Source organism: Neodiprion lecontei, chromosome 3 (assembly GCF_021901455.1).
Source record: "Neodiprion lecontei isolate iyNeoLeco1 chromosome 3, iyNeoLeco1.1, whole genome shotgun sequence".
Taxonomy (NCBI): Eukaryota; Metazoa; Arthropoda; class Insecta; order Hymenoptera; family Diprionidae; genus Neodiprion; species Neodiprion lecontei.
In genome coordinates this window covers 5,695,756-5,723,038 of record NC_060262.1, presented here as the reverse complement: position 1 = coordinate 5,723,038, position 27,283 = coordinate 5,695,756, and the positions used below count along the sequence as shown (strand labels likewise).

Here is a 27,283-nt window from a genome sequence, read left to right as displayed (position 1 = left end):
CACACACACACACACACACACACGGGTAAACGTATTACGACTCTGTAATCTGAAATTTATTCAAGGTCGCTACGTGTCTCTACGGGATCCGAGTACTTTACACGTGATCGGAAACCGAATATTCCGTTTTCGACAAAAAAAAAAAAAGAATAAAAAAAAAAAAAGCACTCGGCTATTTTGTATCGCGTGGAATCGGAATTGTCGCTGAATTGCGAAACGCTTCGCGAGCGGATTAGGAATGATGTTAACATATATCCGCTGTGAACGAACCGGATTCGATTTTAAGTATCCGACAGACAACGTTGTATTTGGTTTTTCAGTTCGATGCGAAGAGAGAATAATATGGTTCTAATTGTAAGAATGGTGGGTTGAATGAAAATCACAGTGAAATCGGTTTTGATTGAACAAAAATATTTATTCCATTGATATACACGTACTGGCCTGCCACTCATAGTTTTCACCGCTTAATACCTAACTATTTACAGATTATATTATTGAGAGGCTCTTGGATTAATTGGAGAAAATAGTATTTAATAAAGATTCGTTGTGGAGAAGGTGAAAAAATAAGAATATGGGGGAACGAAATAGTTGTAAAAAAAATTGCAACGAAATATCAAAAAAGTCGGCTTCACCAAGCAAGTATAAAAAAATAATCTATGTACATATGTATATCCATCGATATATGTATATATATAAACTATCGGCCAAAAGTTTGAGTACACCAGTCAAAATTTCTTGCCGCACTAAAAGTTGCATAGCTGGCTAAAAATTGAATATAAACAAACGTTCCAGGCGACGTTTTAAAGAGGACAAGTTTATCTTCATTTTTTTTTTTTTAGAAAATTGTCGATATTTTTTTTCGCACCCCAGAACGTGTTTTTTAACCTTTTTCAGACGCCGAAAATTGACTCTACAACCTGTAGAAATTTTTTTTTCTTGGTTGTTTCTGTGATGAACTTAAAAAGAATATCAAAACCTACATGTTCGTTTTTTAGAAAGTTTTGTACGATTTTTGTTCGCCCCAGCATTGCATTTTCAACTGAAAAAGATATTTTTTTTTAAAAATGCTGTGACTGAATAACTGGGGGGTTTCAGAGAGAATGTTGGAAGGGGTAAGAAGTTGTAAAAAAAAAGTTTAAGCAAATTGTCAATCACGTCTCTTACCTCATGTATCCGAGTTTTTCGTTAAGGAAAAAAAATCGCCTTTGTGCCGATCAGACGATATTTATCGATACATTCAATTTTTCGCGATAATTAAACATAACATGCCTTGAGTACGTTGAATAATAATTATGCCTAGTTTTTAAATACGAACTTCTTTATATTCAGTAAATTTTATACGTTAAAACTTTGAAATAATTACAAAATAATTAAAAATATGAAAAATTGTGGAAAAATTGTTGGAATAATTTTATTTTTAACCTTAAAAAATTGTAGTTAATTAAAAATGAAAGGATAAACAAATTTTCTTTCGTGATAGATTGTCTTAGACCTCATAATTCCATGGCCATGGTCAAAAATACTTACCGGGGTGAAAAAAAATTGTAGAGAAGTTTCTGCAGAAACAAAATGAAGATAAATTTATGTTTTTTAAAACGCCGTTTGATTTCTTTGATTATATTTATTTTTGATTTCGCTATCTAACTTTTAGTGCGGAAATAAATTTCGCCCGGTCTACCTAAACTTTTGGCCGGCAGTGTATATTTAGATGTATATACATATGTTTATTTATAGCATTCGAAGATTATATTTACAACTGCAACCACTCAACCTTAGGTGTCTACTGGCCTTGCATCATCACAATAAAATAAAATAAAATACAATAATAATTAGGCTATACGTAGAATCAATTCCAAATATATCCTTCATTCATACCGCGCACTCTTTTCTTTTTCCTACGTCGCATTCAATATTTTACATATATGTAATGCACATATGCGTACATCAAAAATACACATCCAACGCTGAGAACATATAAAGTTATCAAACCAAACAGCTAATTTATTTGACTTTCAGTTTATTTGATTCCAAAAATTTCTCATTCAAATCAACCACTTCTTGGTTAAAACGGTTTACTGTTTTTAAAACAAGTACATATTTATTTCGTAATATTAAACTGGAACTTTCGGAACGACAACTTCGCTTGAATCAACTTCAGACTTTCAAAATTTGTAATGTCGAATCCATTATAGTCGTTCAAAATAAGACAAATCGTGATAATTTCACGTAATACGATAACTGAGGGCTTTTGAATCGTTAATCACGAATCTGAATTTGTAGTTCGAAATTCGAATTGGATACTAATATTTTTTTTTTCTCTCTGCAAAGTTGGAACCTGCAGTATGAAAATGGATAGCTCGATGGTTGAATCGTGGACAGTTTAAAGTCGCTTGTTTTGGTCCGGAATACGGATTTTTTAAAATCCAAAACCACATAAACAGTCGCATTGAATAAACGTATTCTCAGTACTGTGCAAACGCATGGATTATTTAGATCACTTAACATTGATCAAATCCAATAACTTATTTTCCTGGTGTAGAATGAAATAGAAAAAATATACATTTGTTAGAATTTATGCATAATGGTTAAATATCGACATACCCACACATTTACATATATGTAATATATATGTATAATATATTTATATAATATACTAGATTGAGAAACAATATATTAAGGCACCGAAACTATTATATATATACTGGCCGATATATCCGCAATATAAATTTCTTCAATTCTCATAATAACTTTCTATTATCATACCAATTACGTATTCCTCAATATTACGTCTTTTAATTATAAACACATACATATTCAACTACGTATTTACGTCTAGATAACGTATTTTAATTTTCGGGATAATAAATTAAAAGTGGACTCGCACGAGAAAGAAAAATATAGGAAGAAATTAAAGTTAAAAAAAGAGAAGAAGAGGAAGAAGAAACAAGAAATAAAATTATAAATCTCGCACTACACGGCGGTATTTACAAATTGAACACATGTTTGCATAAGAGGTTAAAAGACCACCGATTCCCCTAGGATCCGGTCTTTTCCCCATGTATCATAAAAAAAAAATATGTATATATAAAATAACCTTGTCAATAATAATGATAATCATAGTGATAGGTGTAATAATGATAAAAATAATATTAATAATATCAATAAAATTGTGTTACGATAAGCGGGACCGATCCCTGGGACCCTAAAGCGACATAGGTAACTCCGCGGGCCTCTTAACCCCGAGGGTGAGGTCGAGGGGTTTACTTTTGACGGCGGGTGGTTCCTCCTTGGCGGTACTTACGCTGCTCGAGCTGGCCGAGTCCTCCGCGGAAGTTTGGGAGGCTCGGAGTCCCGACGAGGCCCTCGAAACGGGCCTGACGCTGAGGTCGATGGGTTCCTCCTGTTCGACGGCAAGACCGCCGGGACTCGGACTGACGAGAAGGAGATCGCCACCCCTCGGCGAGTGCTGGGAAGTCGCGGGGGTGACAAGGCCCAAACTGTGGTGGGGGTAGCCGGTGGTTAGAGTTACGGTGGCGTTTATCTTTCGGGGTGGAAATTCACGCTCGGAAAGTGGTGGCGATGCCTCCGTTTTGAAGTAGCTCATCGCCGAGTTGCTCCGCGAGTCGTCCTGGTCCTGTTCACCGGCCGAAGAGGCGCCACTGTCGCTCGGCGTTTCGGCGGCCCGTTTGTAAGGCGATAGAAAGGGCCTGCAGACCTCGGGACTCGACGGTGGCTCCCTCTCGGCAAAGTTTGGCGGGAATATCGGGGGCATGGATGCCGGGTGTTTCGCGTAAGCGAAAGAAGGGGGCGTCTCGTTCCTCGGCGGGGTTCCCGGAGGCTGCTGACTCACTCGTTCGCGCTCCTTTTGCCAGGCCAAAAGTCGGAGCTGATTTTGTAGCGCGATGTCGTCAGGGTGGGGAGATTTGTTGCCCCTCTCACGTTCGTGCTTTAGCATCGCCACGTGTAAAAGGTGCGACTGCAGCGCCAAGTCCTCTTGGCTCGGCGATGCGCGCTCCTTCGCATCCTTGCCGTAAAGGCCCAACTGGCTCTGGCTCGGTGGCGGTAGAAAACCAGGAAGAAAACTGGGACCGTAGGGTGCCGTGCTGTGAGCCCCGCTAGCTTGCGTACTGTTGGACTGCTCCTGGAGGAGGCAATGGATTTTGAACCAGTTGGAACGACGACCGTAACGTGAACCCGATTTTGACATTCCAACAAGCAGGCATTTTCGCAAACGGCACGCTTTGCACGCTGTTCGGTTTTTTTTGTTTATTACGCAAACGTTTCCGTTCTTGCACTCTGATATGCTTCCCAGGTTGTTGTACGTCCGGCCGAAGAACGACTGTAATCAGAAAATCGTAAACTTGAGGTTAGAATATCATAAACCATGCGAAGTAGCTGTAGGGTAGGTGACCCAATCACGGAGCACGTAGTAGTTCATTACTTCGTTTTCCATTCAACATCTGTTACATCGTGATTTTAACCCTTCATATGAACACTGGGACTTTTAAAGAACAGTTGTTCTCCAAACATCAATTTTTATGAACAATACTTCAAAAATTTTTAATCCACCAACGTTTGGATAATGTAGTCAACACTTTGAGAAGAAACCCTGAATTTTTAATAATTTATTGATAACCTCGAGCACGTCGAAAAAGTGTACAGACAAGAGATGTAAAAAAAAAACAAAAAAAAAAAAAGAACAAGTGTTCGCACGAAGGATTCAGATCGCTTACTTACGAATTAATGATTTTTAAATCGAAACAATTTTTTGGAATATTTTAAGCTTGCTTATTAGTCAAAAAATCAGATAAATAGAAATCGATGCATTTTTGTTCCAACTACGCAGCTCTCGAAAAATATTGTACTTAAATTGCCGATTTACTAAGTGCGTTTCGTTAACACCTTCGCTATGAAAATTATGCCAGTGATGAGAAATTCACCAACTCGATATTAATTTAAGTTTTTACGACCCAACTCAAAGTTTCTATGCCGATTGATTATGTTTATCAGTCAAACTCTATGAGAAAAATTTGTTTAACGTTATGTCTGCTACTTGTTTTTAATAAATTGAAAAAACACTAAGGGAGGGGGGACCGTAATTGGCATACCCTCAATCAATTTTTACCGTCCGGCCAACCCGGAACTTCTACTCGACATGACGTAGATTAAAAAAGATTGGCAGATTTGATGGATTCGTAGAACAACAAAAATTTTTTTGGATCATTCATCTCAATTGAAATAAGAAAAAATGACACTCTCTTCAATTCTTGTCCGTCTGCCTGAGATCGGTGTTTCAAATATCATCGTTTTGAAGTCAAATTCGCAACAACTCATTAGGCTGCCGATTTTATTCAAAATGTAATATCTCTTTACATATTTTTTTTTTTTTTTAACCTTACACACATTTTTCTTCATTTTTTTTTTTTTTTTATCACCGTAATATTTGTAGTTTTCGAGTTTTCACTCGCGTCCCCAATTAGTGATCGGTAGCGAAGTTTCGAGAAACTCATGAAAAATGGTGCCGTGTGGACAACTCTGACCAAACCTGAAACCAGTGCATAAATCGGCTCATTTTACCGGTTGTTCTTAATCGGGAATATAAGTTGTCGTTACGATGCTTGCGTTAACGGTTTCGGTATTTATGCGTTCAAATAAGTTTATGCCGACTTGGTCGTTCTTGCCATTCGTTGCGAGTGATAATTTCACGAGTAATTTCAACCACCGGAAAGCGAAGTTTTTATTATCCCATAAGTTTTCACGGGCCAAAAGTTGCATCGGTGAAAGCAGTGTATCGATTACTTTACTGCACGCTATTGCTTTCGATGCCATTTTTCGTGAATAATATTATTTGGATTGCACAACCGGAAGTTGAAAGTCAGATCCGGTTTTAACACCTTGAATTACAAAATAACAGCCGCGATTTGCCGACGTAAATTTGATGATGATAGTTACACGAACTATGTTGTTACGCACGCTTGAATTACATTAATCGCATGCGATGAATCTCCCGAGTATTGCAAAAAAAAAAAAAAAAATAAACAAATAATAATAATAATGATAATAATAATTCCAGTGAGCAACAAAACTAAGTGTTAAAAACGTCCGTTAAATCCCCGTACCGAGAGACAGGTAAAGAGAAAGATGATACGGAATGAAGCAATTGAAATTAACGCGCGAAACGATCATTAGTTTTACGCAATCGTTAAGAGTCGCAGAAAATAAAAACGGACTGGTTTGAGTGATAATTAGCAGGCGCTCGTGGTTCTAACACCTCGATTTTGTAACGCATTCGTATAGAAATAAACATAACCGTGAAATTCGTGGGACTGTGAAAGCGAAATGTCGTATTCAAAGAAAAGACGTGTTAAACATCTCTCGACCTATGCTTAATATTCAAACTTCCAAGAATTATTTCAAACGCTCTACGTCTGTCCGCTAATTGCAAGTCGAGGATAAAACCTCTGTTTAAACAAAACCGTTTCTGCGATAGCAAAAAAATCTGCTCCGTAACTAGGTAAAGGATGAGGTAACTGGCTTTTTGAGTCTCGCAACATTCGATATTGAAAACGACAGTTCGATTCGATTTCTTCGGGCTACCACCTGAGATCGGTAAGATCGACTATCCCGACGGTTGGTCTAATCTATCGGAGGGCTCGAGCAAATTCGATCGTAAAGTTAAACGGTTGTTGGGCAGCGATAAACCGCGGCTTACAAGCAAGTGCGAATAACCGAGACCTCGGCCGTTCATCGCCGGTTAATTTACGATCGGCTTTCGGGACGCGTAGCCGATCTCTTTGTACGCGGCGCGGCGTTGCGCGGCGCTGCGGTGCGCCGTGAGGATCTGGGCCCGGGCCCAAGGATTCCGGGCCCCGAGGTCCGCGCTGGGGTCGCGACTTCAGCGCCGCGTCACGGTCCGCCGGGCGCTCGCTTGTCCCTCCGATATAATTGAGATAAGCCGCGGGATAGAAACGGGGCCCGTTTTACGCCCGACGATCGTCAGCCTAGCTAAAAGACGAAAGAGGGCAGCAGTTCCCTCGTGGCATGCTGACCCATTTCACACACTCCCGGGCAACCTGCGAAACCCACAACTTCCCGACAGCTTCGCGAAAGCTCGACGCGAAATCATCCTTGAAAGGCCTTGCAGAGCTTTGTTCCGGAAGCCGGTGCGATTTGAACCTGCGTCAAGATTTCCTTCGTGATTTGTTCACTTTTTGAATAACATCGTTACAAAGATTTTCAATATCATCTCAAAAGTTTCACCCCAGACGACGATTATTTTTCTCCATCTTGAAAAGCGAACCAATTTTCTTTGCTTTTACTTTAACAATTTTGTAGACTTTTGAGCTAGTAAAACAAGCTTTCAGACATGTAGGAGTTTTCGTTTTTTTTTTTTAAATTTATATTCGAATATCTCTTTGAAAGAATTAGTCGACTATCAGATATGTATAATATTGTCGATTTGAATTAACGATTCATCGATCGTTTCTACATCTTGAAAAATCACTGGACTATTGAGTAATAGACAGTTTTCCGAACGGAAATTTTTGCCAAGACAATTTATACAAGAATCACAACGCAATCAAAAGATATTGCGTATTTTAGTATTTCGTTCTAAAGTGCAGTAAGCAGAAAGCGAGTTTATTTGCAACGTGCGAAATTAAAGCTGGTGCGAAAATAAAATTTCCACTCTACTAAACGAAACGCCTTTTCCGTCGTGGAATGCCGACTGATTTTGGTTCTCGTGAAAAAAAAAACAACGGAATTCCTGTGTCGACAGGCATTTTTCCAATTTTATTATCCGATAGCTTCTCACTTCGTGGAAAATGTCACAGATCTCGAATACATGCTATCCGCAGGTGTAATACCGACTCGTTGCTCAACTCGAGGCTAGAAATAATTGTCCTCTCATTTGGACGGAAGTTTGATTCGCACGTTTTGAAGTTCACCGCTATTTGAAATCGAAAAATTTATTTCAGCAGCATGAGGCTTTTTATTCTGAAAGTTGATTGACCTCAAATCGTCAAAAATCAAATCGCAAATTGAAAAAGTCTTTCGCACTTGGCTGACCGTGGACAATAAATATACTGGCCAAGAAATCGCGTCTTATGGCGTTACAAATCGGTCCAGGATTCCGGGCAAGCCAGGCTGTTCGATTTAAAATATAATCCAACAACCCGGTTGGGCACGAGAAATTTTCCAGATCAATACGACAAATTTGTACCGATCGTAAGTACCGATCCGTAAATGGTCCTGCGACTAGAGTCGTTTTAAGTTTGGAGCGTTTTACACGAAACTTGATCGTCGCATTGCTATATATCTGTCTGTATCTTTACCATCGAACAAGAATTGCTCAAAGCCGTTTTTCCGTTTACTGTACGTGGCCTTACGCTTCGCCTAAAGCGATTTAAATCATTATTCACTCTTCCGCCAATCGAACGGCATTTCTATCGCTTCATTGACCGTTTTCATTGGGATTCAATTTTCGATGATTTTGTTTTGTCAAATTTTACAGCTATTTTGACCGATCTTCCCAAAAAACGTTCTCGAAAATTTCAAAAATAATCTCCATAATTCGACCTCACTTGGCAACATTTGAAAACTAATATCTGATAGTACGTAGAATATTCGAGAAATTTCGTTTAGTCTCACTCTCAGTGGTCGGATTTTGAGACTGAAAAAGTGAATGATTTTGAACAATGAATCAAGAAAAATGATTCAATCCATTCAACTGAGTCATCACTCTCGAATCATCTTCATATCTGTTTACACACAACTGATTTGAGATTGAATCAGCCGACGTGAGTTTCGTTCGACTGAGTCATATTTATTTTAATGAATTATGAAATGAACACGTATCACATTATCAAGTAGGCAACGAATCAATCATCAACTTCTCCTCAGCACAGTCCGTGAAATCTTTTCTTCGATTTCGCTATATCAAATATTGCCCACACGATATGCTTCCAATTCCTAATTCAACAACGAGTTTACATTGAATATTGGCCAATTTTCCCCCCTAGAACTTTAAAAAATTATCGCTTCTCGATACGACAAACGGGGCAATAAAATCCCACGATTTTCCATCAAGGACAATCCTCCTCTCCGAGTGCATCGTCCACCTACTTGGGGACAATGAATCTGAGACGGCTAATTTTTTACACTCGACAGTTATGTTGGCAGCACCGAGAAACCTGCAGCGCCACAGTCGGCCGAGCGCGTAATAAACTCAATCTCAATAAACATAACATAACCCATGACCGTCGAATCTAAGCTTAGAATACTTGTTGACGTGTTTCATTTGTTATAACAACTAGAAAAATTCAGTAAAACAGGTATCGTTAAAAAAAAAACTGTTTGAATATCGTTGGAATTACGAAAAACGAGGCATGCGTAACCATTTTGCGCTATCGTCGATCCTTTTTTGGTAATTGCAACGCAAAATCAGTTTGTGAGGTTTACTCTACTTTTTTAGTTAAACAAGGCTTGAACGTCAATTTATCGTTGCACGAGCGTTAAATTTTCGCAACAGTCGCAAGAAAATATAGCAACAGTGACGGTAATGGTAAAGAATAGTAACGAATACCAGACTTTCCGGTAACGGCTAGAAAACTAATTTTCATTTTCGTACCTGGAACTATATTCTTCGATTGTAGTAAAAAATGAAAATGGTCAAGGACCGAGCGGTAAACGTAACTAAAAATTTCCCTCATTGTCAGTGTAGGTTCTTCTGTGTCGCCAACATAACTGTATAGTGTAAAAAAATGATCCCTCTCAGATTCATTGTCCCCAAGTTCGTCGTCGTTCCCGAGTTCTCTAATAGATCGGCGCAGTCCTCCGTCTCCCTCTTCGGCACCTGTGCGCCAGGCAAGATATTCGCCTCCTTTCCTCGTCCCTCCCACGCCGGATAAAATAGCGGCGTCCTCTTCCGTCTCTCTTAATCCCCGGCGTCTCTCAGCCGCTGGACCCGCGGCCTCCGTCCTTTTCTCTCGCCAGTCGTTCCGCCCGTATCCTCTCTCTCTCTCTCTCTCTCTCTCTTTCTTTCTCTCTCGGACGCGTATCAAGAATCTATATTAAGGTCGTGGGAATGTGAAACGGCCGTTCGAACCGTGTGTGCGTTCTACACGTATATATTACACCGATTCGCCTATACGCGCGGCTATTCGCACATAGCTCTTCGTCACACACACACACACAGCAATATGTAATGATCTATCAGTCGTAGGTGGAATTTGTGTGTTTTTACGTTTAATTGCGTAAGTCAAACATGAGGATATTCACGATGACGTTTCCCATGATCGATTACATTATATTTCGTTTGCTACTTTTTCGCTATTTTTCCTTATTCGAGAAAGAAATTGCCCGTTAACCGACATTCCTTTGCTCTGATAGTTTCGTGTTTCTTTTCATTGTTTTTTTTTTTTTTTTAATTTATCGCTTCGTTTTACATTATACGCAACCGGAAATATTTTTTCTCTGATCGACAAAATAACGCGTGCTTCGATCAAATAGTAGCTGCAGTCTCCGTAGGTTTGCAAAATTTGAATACAATGGAAAATTAAATCGAAAATTTTTTCACGGCGAATCAAAAAGGTAAAATCTTTGCAAAATTGTACAGCGGGAGAATAAAACCTGTTTGATTTGCATGCTTGGCGGTAATTATAGGGACACAGTTTTTTCGGAGTAAAAATTACTGGGATTGCGGTATTCGACAAGTTCAAAGAACATTATAGTAAATGTAACTTTAACATGCTAATGTGTCATTTTTACCGAAATAACTGTAATTTTTACTACAAAACAGTGCGTCTGTAGTCCATGTTATAATTATCTTGGTGAATGTAAATTCAACCAAATATTTTTATGCCTCATTTTTGATAATCCATTTCAGTTTATTACATTACACAGCGATCGAATTATACTTTTTCCCGTGTCAATTCGTGCGAACGTTTTACGGGACGCGTTTCGCGTATCTATTATGCCTTAGTCATACGTATCCAGATGCGGGAAATAACGCTTTCGCGGAAGTCATTTAGTCCGGGGAACTCGCGTGGATTACGACGTCCGCATGACAATTAATCAGTGCACGAGGATGAGACTGGATGATTATTATAATTGGCGCGATGAAGGTTCGAGGAAACACACCGCTGACGTTTAGGTCTTGATTTAAACGCTTTGAATCGCGTTGCTTGAGCGGTTTTGGTTTTCTTTCCTCCGGTTGATTAAGATCTTTAATTATTTTTCATTCTTCATTTATCATTTCTCATAGTTTTTGATTATTTTAATACCGAGTCGTATTTATTTCTTGTTTCCACATAGAGCCTTTTACAACAAGTTTCGTTTTTTCGAGAGATTAGGGAAAGAAAAAGAGATTTGAAACAACGTTTTTACACGTACGAACATTTTCAAGCTTGCGAATTAGAAAGAAAAAAAAAGAAAAAAATCTCGTTGACGTCACGCGTCGGGGATTTTTTCCTCGACGTAATTTTATACCCCGGTAAGAAATAAAACAGTGTAGGTACAGTGTGGGGGAAAAAAAAAGATATGAATATACGTAAGCAGCGATTAATTCTTGTAATGATTTAACGAGAATTTCGCGAATAGGTAAACGATTATACGTATCACGAAATTCTTCGCCTAGCTCGCCAATTCAGGTTGTCTCAGTCGGCAATAAAAAAGAATCGCATATTTATTGATTCGAGATTAAATGTTTCATACGTGTCTGGACTTTGGATAGTATTTTTTTTCCTCTTCGCTTATTCTGCGATTATATATAAACGAAAGATAAATAACCTATTCTTCTCACTCCGGTGCTGCTTGAAGCAAAAATCAAATATTTGTAAGTCGAGAATGAGTGGAGAAAGAAGTAAAAATAAGCCACCGATTTCTATTCATAATATCCTTTTCTTTCTTCAATTATAAGTAGAAAAAAACATGTTCCGTACGAAAATTAACGTTCCAGTAATAATTCGGTTCAATAAAGACGAAGTAATTGGTTGAAGCTTTAACGCTCGTGTGAATGGCCGTTCTAAACGTTGCTGTGGGTGTCGTGAATCACGTTGTGAAACGTCGCAATTTGTTTTTGCACTTAACAATATACGGCCAACTCACATCATGTCCAAATTGGAAGCGAAACTTAAGATTATTAACCCGATGTTACGAGTTGCCTAGCCGAGAGTTTAAACTTTCCTCCTTAAGAATTTCGCGAATGTACCGCCAATTTGTTGCAACAATCCAAATCCCTCATCAATCAACTGCAAAGCAAGATTGAAATAACAAACGATTAACTTGTAAACTGTAGTTGAAAGGAAATACGGCCTCTTAAATCATCGGCGCATTGTCGATCTACCAAACAGCGATTACTCAAAATCCTTTAGAATATTTTCTCCGTATGAAGATAAGCTGGTTTTTTTTTTTTTTTTTTTAACGAAATACGGATGTTGCAACATAGATTCGACTTCTTTTTAGCAAGGAATTTTTATCGCCTTACAATTTGCTGCCAGCTTTCGACCGGCATTCGAAAATCTTACGTCGTATGGCTTGGTCCACGTCAGACAAAAGCCTATGTGAGTGATTCAGAATCAGGATTAGTCGCGATTCTGTATTCCAGTTTTCATGCCGGCGTTGCCGATCCATTCAAACGGTCCCCTCCTCGTTTCGGACCCGTACAAAACAGCGTTATAACAGTGTGCGGGGGCCTCGCGAGCGGCTTAGAAATCATATCAAGTCGTTGACTTGAGTCGCCTCCGCGTGGCGGCATCGGAAGGAGAAAAAAAAAACAAAAAAAAAAGGTTACGAGGATACGAAGAGAAAGATCACGAAGCGAATTTCGGCAATGTAGAAAAATCAACCAACGATATGTGAAAAATTTTTCGCCAACAAGCTTTATACTTTGTACCGAAACAAAAAGATCCAAAGATATTGTAAGCGTACCGAAAAAAAAGCGATAGTTACCGATGCGAACCACTTCGATCTTTTCGCAACTCAAAGACCCCAATCACACTATTCGTACCTGTATGTACGTTATAATATATGTATACCACAATATTATGTATACCTATGTATGTAGATATAACAATATGATGTCATCGGTAAAGAAGAGACCTTGGACATGCCGCGTGTTGTGTGAGCCGAATGCCAATATCGGTCGCAGCACCGATTCACTCTTGTTTTCGTTCCAAAAACTAGGCGCAATACGGGGCCCGGTGGGGCCTGAGAGGCAAAACGGAGCGGGGATGGCAGGGTGATGCCTCCCCCCCCCCCCCCCCCCTCCCCCATCGCCACCTAATTTCCGAATCAGTCCCGCTCACGGAGGCACTTAAAGCGGTAGGTATTCGGGGGCGAGAAGGACGTGCGCCGGACCGAATACTGGAGCGTCGTTAGAGGCCCTGGGCCCGGGAGGGGTGGGGGAAGGGGCCCAAAGGGGGGCACGTAGGCGCCCTAGATCACGCTCAATGAGTTATTGTTGCCACAATCGGAGGCGAACCGAAGCCGCGCCGCCACCCGGCCAAGGGCGTACGTCCGTTCGGAATCGTTTAAAATGCGCCGGGATACACCGAGCGGCGCAACCCTAATGGCCTCACGTTCAGGTTCAAACGCGAAACAACGATCTTTCTTTGAACGATCAACGCGCGCCGTGCCGCCACAACGTTGGGTAAGAAGAACGATATTGAGAAACTGCGACGGGTAACACACACACACACACATATATATATATATATATTATATACATATATTATTATAATCCGCGTATCACTTGCGTAATAGAGATTCCCTTTTCCGCCATTGTGTGACATAACCTCTTAGGTAAAAATTTATAGACTTGACGTCTGAATCATCGCAGATGCAATTCGGTCAACCGTTGGCAGGTTTTGAATTCTTGGATTCCTTGAGCAGGGCTTTCGGTGAAATTTTTATGAGTCGTTTGTTTTTCATGTTATTCGAAAGAAGTTGTTGTGAAATATTTCTTTCGGAAGGATTCGGATCACAATAGTAGATTTGATTTTTTTTTTTATTTTTCTCAGGACAAAGACTATTTTAATCTCGATGTTGTTGGGAGGAACTTTCGAATACACCGATTTCGGTCATTTTAAAAACGAAGAACTCGGTATTATCAAAAATTTACCTCAAGTTTGTTACTAATGTAGCAGTCGTTTTGAAAGGAAGAATATAATCTAAACTGTCAAGAAAGTTTATCTTGCAATTAAGTATAGCCGACTTTTTGTGGTTTGCAAAAATCAAGTCAATCAAAGAGATGACGAGAAAAAAATTTGATGCCTCAAAAAGGGTGATAAAAGTCTTCGAATGAAATCACAGCAGGTACAATAAATGTCATATTTATCAATGTAAGCTAAGGAGAAGCTTATCTGTCTACATTTACTCGCAAACGAACTTCTTAAAATACATCAAACCCGCAAATTGAATGATATGAAGGAGAATTTTTTTTACAATTTTGAAATCATCCTCAGCAAAGATGTGAAACCAATTTCTAATACCGGTTTAAGCATAAGCCGTCGTGGATAAACTCAGACTCGTTATAACGCATTTTGTCGACAAAGGTGACACAATTGGGAGGAAAAAAAAAAAAAAAACAAAACAGTTATTTTCAGTACGAGCGAAAGAAGAAAAATCAATCCTGCAAAAGTTTGAAGGTGTCCATTGATCCATTGATCATTGTAGGCAACTATTAATGTAAAAAATTTGATTCGCACCCAATATGCGAATGATGCGAATCAAATTTGAAATTGGCCGTAAGAACTCTGAAATGACATTGCTTATGTCAAATGTCATTCAAAATCGGTACGCTGCGACAGCGACACTTCTGCCCTCTGGTGGCAAGTTTCGCAACTACACGAGTGTCACTTCGCATGGTTGTAGAGCCGAAAATCGGCGATCGAAATGTAGCAATAACTGACAAACGCCAATATTTCACTCGCGGTACCTTTGTAGCCAAGTTGCGCTTAACGCGGGGGCAACGAATCGTTGATTCGATGCCTGAAACTGCATTTTAGGTTAGAATTCGATCTCGGAACGCGGCGCGCAAACGAGCATCGAGACCCGCGTCGTGAACCGGCGCCCTCTGGCCGATGGGTGCGCAGAGAGGAGAGTCTAATAATTTAGCTTTCACTCGGAGAGATGTGTCTTGTAACTCCTGAACGGACGAGTTGATGTCTGTCCCTCGAACGACTCGGTTTGAAATCTGGCATCCTTTCCCAGCAGCTATTCAACTTGGGCATCCTTGCTGAAGCTTATATGGATGCTCTTTTCACTTGGAAGAAACGAAGCCTCGTTGTCTTAAGTTGCGAGTGGAATTGCAGGTGCTATGAACGAAATAGGTTGTCATTACACGCCACTCAAACAATGTATCGTTAGTCTGAGTATGTTGTAACATGGCAAATCAGATTGTTGTTGGTGGTAGTATTTTTGCTCGTGGAGATGTAACTCAATTAGTCAGTGAGAAAAGAATGCTTCGACAATTTTCTACCGTTTACATTTGACAGATTTTATACTTGTTGCAGGAATTCGGTGGAATTATTCAATGGAATAATTTGTATAATTAGATAATTGGATTCGTTCGTAACATTCCGAGGAATATTTAAACAAGTATTCGATAAATCGAAAGTATGTTCGATCGTAAATCGGAAAATTATCATAATTTGTATCATTCGATTCGAATTCTCGGATGAATTTTCACAACAAGCTTTGATAACCTCTGTAAGATTTTTTCGGTAAAATTTCATGATTTCAAAACTTGAGCCGATCGATAACCGATTCCTCGAACGACTTTGAGCATATATTTAAATTGAATATAATTTCATTCCCCGCGCACGTGCCCAGAGTTTTTTTATTTTTTTTTTTCTCCTTGATAAATTCCGCGGTGAAACGAAGCGGCCGCATAATCAGTTTCAGGCTTAAATCGGTCGCCGCGTGAAGGAGAGGTTTACACGGGGAAAATATATCGGCGGGGTGGTTTTGAGTTTACGACGAAGAAGCAGCCGCCGTGCTGTTATGACAGTTTAACGAGGGAATAAATCGGCGAGCGAGACCGGCGAGCGATTTATACCGATGAAGACCGCGCGCTGTGTTCGCAACAAATTGTTGCAGGTACGATCGGAACGGCTTCCTGTCCGCGTCGGGTTCTTCGATTCCTCCGGATCGCAGCCGTCGCCGATCGAGACAACAGCAGCTGGTCGAAACGATCTTCGTAGGTTGCATGAATACACGCGCGTGAAATATCGGTCAATCTATCCACGACTCTCGGGCACATGGAAGCACTCCGGGTATTCAAATGGCGGGCAATTAGAGCCGTAATGGCAGCAGTTAAGCCACAGCAGCTCCTCCTGAAGCCGATCGCCGGTTTCGAGTTGGTAACTCAACCTGCAACAGCGCACTATGCGCAAGAGGAACGATCATCATGCGCGAATCCGATGCCCAGATTCTTGCCGTGTGTTGAACACGCGTCTCGCGCTAATGTCTCTTTATGAGGGAGCTAATTGTACCGAGAAGATATCACGGGGAGATTTGCTCCGCGGCGTAATCGACTTTACGACCCTCTTAGTTCAAGGCAAAAACATCGCAGCGCAATACGATCGGCGAAAAGTTAAAGAAGGGGAAAAACCGTTCGACCCCCGTAACGATACCCGATTTGCATCGATCCTCCAACGATCGGTATCCGTGGCGCCACATGTCCCGACTTACCGACTCCTCGCTTCGTGCCGCTTCTCATTGTATCGAACGTACATTTCACAGACGTTAAGTGTCCCCGATACGTCGATGTCGGCATTGTCTCATCGCGGTAGCTATCGGTACGACGAATATGTCATCTTCTGAATCACACCAGCCAACCGGAGGCTCGAGTACCGTCCGTATCGAGGCCTCCAGGGGTGTGGTCCGGAATTTTGACAATGGAAGCGCATAATTTCGTGCATTGAAGCTGGTGACGATGGTGTTGCTGGAAAAACAATGTCCACTCACAGCTTCGTGGCTATTTGCATGACAAGTGGCATTCGCGACCCGGATAACCGATGCGAACTCTGTTGTAATGTTCGGATTTTGTCCTGCTTCGAGTAGCTCGCTTGACCCGCGGCAAGGAACCGCGCTAAAGCCTTGCAAATTGGTTCAGAGAGTGAAGAGGCTCCTTTCATGCCCCTAAATATTCATGCGGTACGCACATTTCGCGTCATATTATATGCTGCTGCATAAACGGAAAGACTGGTAGCTACGTGGCAACGAATATGCGGAGAAGGAATGTGAATAACAAAGTAACCCGGAGGAACATACTTTACCAAATAAAAGGTTAAGGTTTCGAAAGCCACTCCGGACGTTTCTCGCCTCGCACTTATTTCACGCGTGACGCACAGTTTCGAGGAGTAGTTAGTATGCTAATGAAACGCGTAGCGCTACTTCGCCTCATCGCTCGCGCTGTTCATTTTCGTTGAATTATTTTGAATATTCTCAAATGTCATTCTAATTGGTGTTGACCGTCCCGCAGGAGCAGCAATGCCGACTATCGGCCCTTTTACCGGGCCCCAAGAATGTCTCAAGAGATTGGTTCGTTCCTTGTGAACGACGTCGAGTTACCGTGAATGGACGATATTTCCCACTTATAACCACCGCATGGTCAAGGCTGTTGAGGTTCTGTGAGGAGCGGTTGATTACGCACTGTACCTATCCGAGCCGAAGGTGCAAAGGAGTGCTTCTCCAAAGTCGATTAACTCCGGTTGGTACCGTTCGGATTTCATGACTCCGGAGTTTCGTGGCTTCGAAAGCTCATGACGAATGGGCCTCATCGCCGGGGGAAACTGTCCGGACACGAGTAAGGCAGAGGTGAAAAATATCCCCTCGGTGAGGCGTTGGGCGAGGGGTTTTCAGAGGAGGGAAAGAGGACAAGAGGCAGTTGGTCGTCGGCGCGGTTCTACTCGGGACGTCGAATGAGAACGCGGAGCGGGTATAATATTTATGGTTCCAGAGTGGCGGACAACGCTGGGAAGCGTAGAGTCTAATTTACCTAAAACGCGTTATCTGAGTCCTACGACTATCCAGGAAATGGATGGACGTAAGGTATTGCTCGTTGTTGCCCTAATGAGGTCCAATTACTATCGGCAGCTCTCGGTCGCTTGGTATTCACAACCGATATCCGACTCGCTATGTGTAATACATTGGTATTTGAATATAAAGAGAGTCGAGGTGAACACCCTGTTTCTGAAACCACAACGACGCCGTTTCACTAACAGCGTTCGCTCTACGTCCTGGTCCAAATTTTCGTTATCACCGATCGGAATGATCGAGATTTTCGTTCCTGAATGGGAAAAATTTACCCAAGGAACACCGGGATATCATTTTTCCTCGAAACTTGGACTGTTCGGGACACTTTAATGACCATTGGTATTCATCTTAAAGACTCTCGACTTTTCGGATTGCACCGATGACCATTGCAGCTTTCACATCTCGAATCTCAAAAGGAATTTTCACTCTCCGATCGGACGAAATGGTCTACTTACATTTTTCACGATTTTCATGTAGAAAGTCAGAAAGATACGAACTGCTGCACTGAGAGAAATTTTTAGTTACGGTTACCGCTCAGTCCTTAACTATTTTCATTTTTTACCACAATCGAAGAATATAGTTCTAGGTAGAAAATGAAAATTAGTTTTCTAGCTGTTACTGGAAAATCTAGTATCCGTTACTATTCTTTGTCATTACGATCGCTGTTGCTATATTTTCTTGCAACTGTTGCGGAAATTTAACGCTTGTGCAAGAATAAATTGACGTTAAAGCCTTGTTTAGCTAAAAAAGTAGAGTGAACCTCAGAAACTGATTTTGCGTTGCGATTACCAAAAAAGGATCGACGATAGCGCAAAATCGTTACGCGTACCTCGTTTTTCGTAATTCCAACGATATTCGAACATTTTTTTTTTCAACGATACCTGTTTTACTCAAATTTTCTAGTTACTGTAACAAATGGAATTTTCCTCAGTGTGGTACGAGTTTCCGTTACCCATCGAGTCAATGAATCAACAAGTGTCTAAGAAGCCGACGTTCTTCGTGGGATCCGAGAGCCGATGCAATCGATCTTTTGCGGATGGTCAGAGCATGATCAGCGGTAATCGATTGGACGCGGTCGAATCTCTCTCTCCGTGTCCATACACACGCCTTCAATCCGCCCTCTCGGATCCCTCGGTATTCCACTTACGGATTCGAGCCGGACTCGGGCCTCTTCCTCGGTGTACTTTGACGATTCGCCTTGGCCTATCAGCTCGGGTTCTTTAAACTGGAGTAACAGCCTGCGTGCCGATCACCGGGCGCCTTTCGTTCTTCCCTGGTTGGATGTGTGCCACGAATCGCGGGACGATTTCTGAGTCGATAAACTCTGGATTGGTCTCATGGAGAAAAGAGTTACCCGCCAATCCGGCGGGAAATGGGCCAAATAATAAAATTGGACGGCTGATTGTTGCTCGGGCACCTTTGTCCCGTGGTTCGTTAATTCGTTGCTAACTACAGACTGCCTCGAAGAGAATATTCTCTTCTCGAAGGGAGCCGGGACTTGTCTCGTCGCTTCGGTGAACCGATTAACCGACTTCTTCCAGGAACGTCTTTAATTAATTACCAGCTTAGCTCCCGCGAGGTGATCTTCTCTTCTCTTCTCCTCTCCTCTTCTCTTCTCTTTTATTTTCTTTTCTTTTCTTCTTTGCCTTTTTCCCAACAGTCGTGATTCGCAGGTCGGCGCAGCTCGGATCGATCGATGGAAATTCATCGGCGTCACCCAAGTTCCGTCGGCAAAACACCGACCGAGGAATAACTCCAACACGCCTTCTTTCGCCCGGTGAGTATAAACGTAAAAGCATTTTGGAACACGCGTGTACTTTGGGCCAGTTTATGTACCGCACTTTCGGCGCGTGGCAAAATCGTGTCGTACACGTGTGCGGCACTCGGAATTCCGATTAATGCATCCAGCGTCATTTACGCCTATCGCGGTTTGGCGATAAGCACGAAATTCCTCGACAATTTAACCGAGGTGATAAACATTGGTGACAAAATAACCCAGCCTCTCTTACGCGAAAACGAAATTTCTCAACGCCGGATCGTTAATGAATAACATATGAATCGAAACATGGTTTTTCTGATTTTCAACAATGGATCAAATTGCAACGGTAAAAAGTCTGGCGCGGATTACTTATTTTCTCGTAATTTGAATTCAGAAATATGGTATCAAGAAGACAAACGGTAAATTCTAACTAATAAGTCGGACGGAGATTAAATTCTGCCGATATCAGTTTTGTTTAAAATTGCATTAAAAGTTTTCGCTCTCTGATCAGTTATTACACAAACTGTTTGAGAGTCTTCAAAATTAGTTTCTCTCAGTTTCAAAATCATTGATAAACAAACGTCCCGTAGGCTAATAATATATACCAAGTTTCACACGCGTCTGTGTAAAGATAGAAATATAACGTCGATTTTGTCATTGCTATGCGATGGTTTGATTTGGAGGCACAATAATGTTTTCATAACATATTATTTAACTCGACGAATCTTGAAACTGTAATAACTCTCACTATTGCGTAAGAAAAACTTTTAAAGGTTGCCGATGAAATGTTCCCGAATATTGGAAATCGCAATTCAGAATTGAGACCTGTTTTCTTAACACCCGATGACCGAACTTAAATAATGTGAGTGACTTTCATCACTGTTCGAGATTGCAATCTCGTTGGAATTTGCGTTGCGAGTTGTTTTGAAAGTAAAAAAAAATAAGGAAAGTATGTAGTTACAATACGAAGCCATAGTTTTCGGCGACTATAATTACGATTCGAAGTTTTTTTTTTTTTTTTTTTCCAAAAGAAAGAAACACTGCATCGAGTTTGATTCCGCATACTAATAATTTCCTCGATCGGTAATTAGTGCGAGTGGTAATCAAGACCTGATCTCGGGTATAATTTACCTTGCATCCTTCGCACGTAAAAGCTCCAAAGTGGAAGCCTGCCGCCGGCTCGCCGCAGACTTTGCACTGCTGGTTCATCTGCAACAAGTTAAAAATGGACATTAAAGGGGGGGGGGGAAAGAAACAACAACAACAAAACGCAATTATGTGATAAATATGTGCCTGTAACACGAAAGTGGTGAAAAATGTACGGCTCATGTCGGAAAACCCAAGCAAGCTGCACATATGGGATGACGGCAAGCTGCGTGCAAGCTACGAGGCAACTCGATCGTCGTTCTTGCGAAGAGTGGAATAAAATTATCCCCGAATCTGATAAGTCTAATTTACCGGGTCCAACCGCGTTACATTTTAAACATCTGCCTCGCGCAGTTTGTTTCCGTCTCTTCTAAATTGTCCCACTTCTGTCGCGCGCCTCGCTCCTCATTTCCTATTCGATGGTGGTGATAAAATACGAAATTAAAAAAAAAGAAATAAATGATTAATAAAAACAACGAAGATCGGAGCTACGTAAAGTAACGCGTAACTAACGCTGCCCCAGCTAATTACTCCCGCCTAGCTCCGATACAACGATGTTACATTATCGCATGTATATATATATACATATATATCTGTATATATATATATATACACGCATACATGCCTTTTGATTTATCATCGGGTTCCCGGGGCATAAAATACGCGCCGATAACTTAACTGCTAATTTATACGTTAAATCCGAGTTAATTGGAAATAAAACATGGTGGTTGTCAAACGCGCGTCGCTCCGCATAGGATAACATTTGCTATTTAACCGTTTAGATCGATCCAAACGAGTATACTTATTTCGATATTAAAGGTACCCTGCAACAAAGTATCGATACATTCGTGTATCACCGGCTATTTTGTCACCCGTGAATCTAATGGATTTGATAACGTAGGAGAAAAAACCAAATAAAAAAAAAAAAGAAAAAAAAATTTTTTTTTTCTTCCAGCTCTCTCTCCAGAATAAAATTCCAATCCGACGCTACGTTCCGAATTATTTTAATTAGTCTGACGTAATTGGAGCTCGGTCAGAGATCCGGTCTCGCGTTGAAACGTCGCCAGCGCTCATTTATGCACACTCGGTACAAGCTCGTGCGTTTATCGCGAACGCGCGATACGTGGCACGAGCTGAAATTCAAACGGTGAAACGTTTTTTGGTTAGTTTTTTTTTTTTTTTTTTTTTTTCTCGCCCGCGACATCCCCGACTTCATTTCAGACGAAGAAAGATTCGGTAAAAATTGACGTGGAAACGTGGAAGCTAAGTCTTTTCGACGAACTATATGTACTTGGCTACGCTCGTAAGTTTCACGGGTATATATCTAGACGAAACCGTAAAGTCAAACAACACCCAGTAGCCCAGTTTTTCGAGGCGAGTCAATATTTGCCAAACACTCGACCGTTAATGAAGTTGGCGACGCGTTCCTGCCTCGCTTTTACCTGCTCCAAATACAAGACCGGGTCAGGCAAAGCGATCTGATCCTATTATACCTCTTGTTGTATATATATATATACATATATATACATATACCCTGACGCACAATGCACTTTACCCCGTTTTTACACCGCTGCTCGAGGCCGAAGGGTGAAAAGGGCAGCAGCCCCTGTTTACGCGTCATTAAACTCGTGGGTTCATCCGGTTTGTCTTCGGGTGTTGAAGACTTGTTCTTTTTATCTTATTCTTTAGCCCTCTCTCCCCCCCACCCCTCCCCCCTTCCCTCGCCCTTCGTCCGCTTGTTCTTTTCTTCGGACGAACGAAGGGCTCGAGCCCTTTATTCAATTCCTTCGTCAACTTTTTGCCCTTTCGACTCCTCGGCGTCTCGAGGATTCGCGACGAAAGTTTAGAGAACAGAGAATACGAGGGAGAGAAAGACGGTGAAACAAATTGCGACCTGCGACATATTTCGATTCTTGCGCAAGTATTATATGGATAGGTATGCGAACACGCCAACGGCACGGAATTGGGTGATCGGTGAACGGGCAAGGATCATCGTGAATGGAGGGAATCCATTGTGAAAATGTCTTGAACGAGGATCTAAGGATTATTGTGGCAGTTTTTCTCGTTGACCTATAATAAAAAAAAAAAATATGGAATAATGGAATTCATTCGTAAAGGTAAAACGGACCAACGGAACTTGTGCGTGAATACGTACAACGAGCGGGTTCGATAATAATGCAAACCTCGAGAATGACTTTCAGTTTTGCGCAATTTGTATTCTGGGATTCGGTTTTAACGATCAGCCTGATTGATGATCGCGGACCAAGGCGGGTTCCGAGGAGCGGAGAAGAAGAGGTCCCTCGGTTTCTCGGTACGGTAAAGTTATACCTAGAATCTCTAAGACTCGGTTCATACAAAGTCCTTGAAAAATGATCCTCAGCTCCCCAGGGACACGCGGGACTTCTTCAAGTTAATGTTTTCGCAATCTGCACAATACCCCTGCTGCCGGGAGTCTAAAGACAATTAATATCCTTCCGAAGGATCATTTATACCCGCCGTTTAAGCTCCCGTCGCTGCAAGGACGACAAACCCGCTTTATTCCTATCCGCGCGGCATGACCGATCCTATTTTTAACGCAACCGATCTCCTACCAAAGAAACTACGACGATGCACCCTTTAGCTAAGCCGCTTTATTCACTTGTGGGAATAACCGCGCAAGATTTTCCTCGTACCGAATACTCGAGAGGAATTCGAATTTCGGGGCGCGTCGAATTCACGTTCTCAAAAACAACAACCGACGACTGAAACCGATCGCTTCACCCCCGGCAGCCTGAAATCGGATATCGGTTTTGAATCGAAATCGATCTCCGCATTAATCACGATCGCCGTCCGACCTATCGCATCGTTACGGAATTCTCCCGTGGATGATGATTAGAAACCCCAGTTGATATAACGATCGGCGAGTCTCTGTCCGTTCGTCACGTCGCACTCGTCCTTGTTTCTTCACGTTTCTCCTACGTTTAAACGCCTCGATTTTACCACCCTTGGTTGGAAAACCGGCGGAATTATCAACGTTCGTGTCCTACCTTAATCACAGTTTATTTACAACTTAAAACGATCTTCGTTACTCCGTACTTGGATTTCGAATTCGCGATCAACCAGCCCGACAACCGTCGAATAACAAAATTCCGACCATAATATTGACTCGAAAACGTGGTGACCGAAGGAGTTAATCGGCGTATCCGAGCCCTTCGCGCCCTTTGCTCAGTACCACGACCCTAAACGTCACCCGGTTGATTGTTCTGCGCCCGATTTGCCCCGAGGACTCGTTACCAACGTCTGTATCAACGCCGCAGGAATTATTCTATCCGCAGTCAAGCACACGAGGAGGAGAATAACACCGGTAGGTACGTAATAAACCGTAAGAAAGGTCGACAATGGTTCTTGACATACCGCAGACTTTGGGGCGCGCGCCAAAAAACAGGGAACGGGGAGGGGGGGGGGGGGGGGGGGGAGCAATAAATATATTTTGACATGGGAGACTAGACGCCGTAGTAAGAATACTCTCTTTCTCTCTGTGTTACATAGCGGCGAAATCATGCACGGCTTATTCTTATTCATTTCCTCGCCAAGTTGTTTTTTTTTTTTTTTTTCTTATTTATTACGGGGTTCTATATACGCACCGTCCGTGATCCTTATTCATAGTATCCGTGCGGTGCTACAATTTCGTTTTGACTAGTAGGCAACGCCCGAGGTTGAGTGGACTGCATTGTCATCAGCTGCAGGGCTTTTATGGGGAGGGGCTCCACAATGTGAGAATAAGATGAAAATATTATGGGGATTATACGTTGTGCGGATGGTGATAAATATCGCGATATGTTTTTGTTACGCTTTCGTCTCTGTCGTTATATGTTACGCGGTGTGACGTTTCGAAAAAGAGTTGTAAAAAAAAACAAAAAAAAAAAAAATTATTGTGAAAAAGAAAAGTATACGCCACGCTGTACAAATTACGTTCGCGATTAATTGCATGTTATTGAAATTTACGATCGATTCGGAAATATGTATGCAATGTTTTTTGTTTTTTGTTTCTTTTTTTTTTTCTTCTCAAAGAAAGAAGAAAATTTCGACCAATAACAATGTTAGAAAGTTGCGAAGTATGAATTTTTTTTCAAAATTTACGTCGAGTTCTTTATACTCCCGACGACATTTCTTTCAACTGTGTAAATCGGTGGAATACGTTTCAGCTGAAATAACGCGAACGGTACTTTCAATCATTCGGCATTGTGTCTTGAGAACAAAAGCTGTGTGTAAAGTGCGTCGCGAATATTCACGTGTTGGAAAGAAAGAAAAAGGAGAAAAAAAAAAAAAAAAAAATTGGGACGACAGAGAGGCGGGGAGGAAATTATTTAAACAATGAGGAGAAAATGAAGAAAAAGAATTTCGCAAAACACGGAAGAGAGAACGATTCGAAGTAACGACGGTGAAAAGCTCGCTTGGAACGGGATTCCATCGGGAAAACTGGAGACTTTAATGCTCGCTTATAATAAGACACGCGCCGCACGATCGAGTCGCGATCTTGAGAAAAAGGGATTACAAGATATTTTTTGATTTCGTCGTTACAAATTATCGACGTTATCTAACGATTATTAGGTATTTAAAACAATTTCACCGACCTTTAACGACACGTATTCCGATGGCGTCTGACTTGTGATATTATATTCACCGGTAACAACACACTGAACAGTCTGTCTCGTTCTATTAGACACCCAACCAAATCATCAAGTCATTGGAAATATCGTCTATAAAAACATCTCGCCTTATCAATATCCGCCACTTACGTAGCTCCGAACAAGCTTTCTTCCGATTATTATCACCCGATTTTCACCCACAAATAATGATCAATTATTAGTTGAACTTTTTCGTTACGGTTTAAAAATATCATTCTAAATAAACACTGCAACAGTCGCTGACCAACCCTGCACGGTTTTTTTCTTCACCGGTTATTAAAAACTCTCCTCGAAGAGTTTTCTCTCTTCGAAGCACAACAAGAGCGAACAATGTTTAAAATTAGAAAAACAAACAACGGAACTGTGTACAAAAAAAAAAAAAAAAAAGAACACATGCAAAAACGAAAAAACAGTCTCGTACAATCGTGAAAACTCTGTTTTATATATCGCCTCCGTTTGAGAATTCCGATTTCCTCCCCCTCCCCCCTCCCACTCCTCCCCACCCCCACCCCCACCCCCACCCCGATTAAAAACGACGATACTCCAGGTGGTCACTGCAGATGACCCGCGTGCACGCGTGTGCGTGCAACAATATCCAAGTGTCACGATGACGCACGTCTGGGCACGCGTGTTTGTGCGCGTGCACCGATGACGTTGATTTCCGGTTGTAATATTTTAATCCAAAGCGCGCAGGATGCGACGATCCTTAAGCGCATGTAATCCTCGCGTCAATTCGAGCGAGTTGCGGAACGGGAAAAATTTTACGCCGACTCGAATACGTCCAACCGATGAATAAACAGCACCGTGTCTACGTTGATCCGATTTTTGACAACGAACCGTTCGGTTTTTACGAACTTCTCGTGGCTGCGTCCGATCGATGTTGTACATCTAATTTACTTTTTGATATTGATTTTTTTTTTCCCGTATCCGTGATCTCGTCTTTTCGTCTTTCCTCGTTCAGGTTTTACCGTTCCATTATTCGACCTACCCGAGTTTTCTTTCCCGTTGATTTATTTCCATTGTTTAGTCGTTTCGCTTTGTATCGACGGTTTAATTCTATTTTTAATGTTATTGTTTTTGTTTTTGTTTTTTTTTTTTTGTTTTTTTTTCTTTTTTCTTTTTTCCTTGCTACCGATAGTGGTGCGGAATCGGTGCGACCACGTCGGTGGACGGGAGAAGACTGGCTTGTTTAGATCGCCGACCTGTTGGGCCGCACAAGGTGCTATCCAGGTGAATCGGCCCAGTGGTGGGGGTCCGACACGCCCACTGGGACCGCCCATCATCGTATCGACCAATCGCCGTCCGCCGATCGCTGCCTTTCCGCCAACGGTTGGTGCCGATTTTGCCGGACTCGGTTCGGGGCCTTACCCCTCGTGCTGGTGGGGACCGACGGCCCGTTCCCCAAACCATCTGCGGACAGCAGTTACAAGCTACAACCACTCCGGATATATAACAGCTTAAACCTATTTCGTACGCATCTATTAAATCGGTTCAACTCACGCCGGCCAAAGTCAGAAACCACAAAATGGTTTTGCCCCTTTAGTAAGCTACTTATTGTCCCTGATCCTTTTTCTTCTACTTAATCTATGTTGTATGCAGTGTGTATGTTTACCGGCAAACAAAAACAGAAGTTCAAACCGCGTTACAAACGATCATACTATTATTTGTAGCG

At 41.6% G+C, this 27,283-nt stretch overlaps 1 protein-coding gene across 2 annotated transcripts; it reads right to left on the bottom strand.

Annotated features, from left to right (window-relative positions):
- Positions 1 to 394: 394 nt before the first annotated feature.
- Positions 395 to 26,079, bottom strand: LOC107220268 (zygotic gap protein knirps). 2 transcript variants are annotated; one of them, XM_046734228.1, is made up of 3 exons: positions 25,558 to 26,079; positions 20,930 to 21,007; positions 395 to 4,339 (listed from the first exon to the last, which is right to left on the bottom strand). In XM_046734228.1, the coding sequence occupies exons 2-3, from the start codon at positions 21,005 to 21,007 to the stop codon at positions 3,203 to 3,205; spliced, it is 1,215 nt and encodes a 404-aa protein (XP_046590184.1). In that variant the 5' UTR covers positions 25,558 to 26,079; the 3' UTR covers positions 395 to 3,202. The 2 variants fall into 2 exon arrangements, with proteins under 2 accessions (XP_046590184.1, XP_046590185.1); XM_046734229.1 differs by lacking the exon at positions 25,558 to 26,079 and adding an exon at positions 24,568 to 24,791.
- Between the last annotated feature and the right edge of the window lie 1,204 nt (positions 26,080 to 27,283).

Bases quoted from the DNA above. Each gene is read 5' to 3' on its own strand.
- LOC107220268 (XM_046734228.1), bottom strand. From the start codon at position 21,007: ATGAACCAGCAGTGCAAAGTCTGCGGCGAGCCGGCGGCAGGCTTCCAC. The intron at 4,340-20,929 runs GTAAATTATACC...TTCTGATTACAG, and splicing joins TTACGTGCGAAGGATGCAAG to TCGTTCTTCGGCCGGACGTA.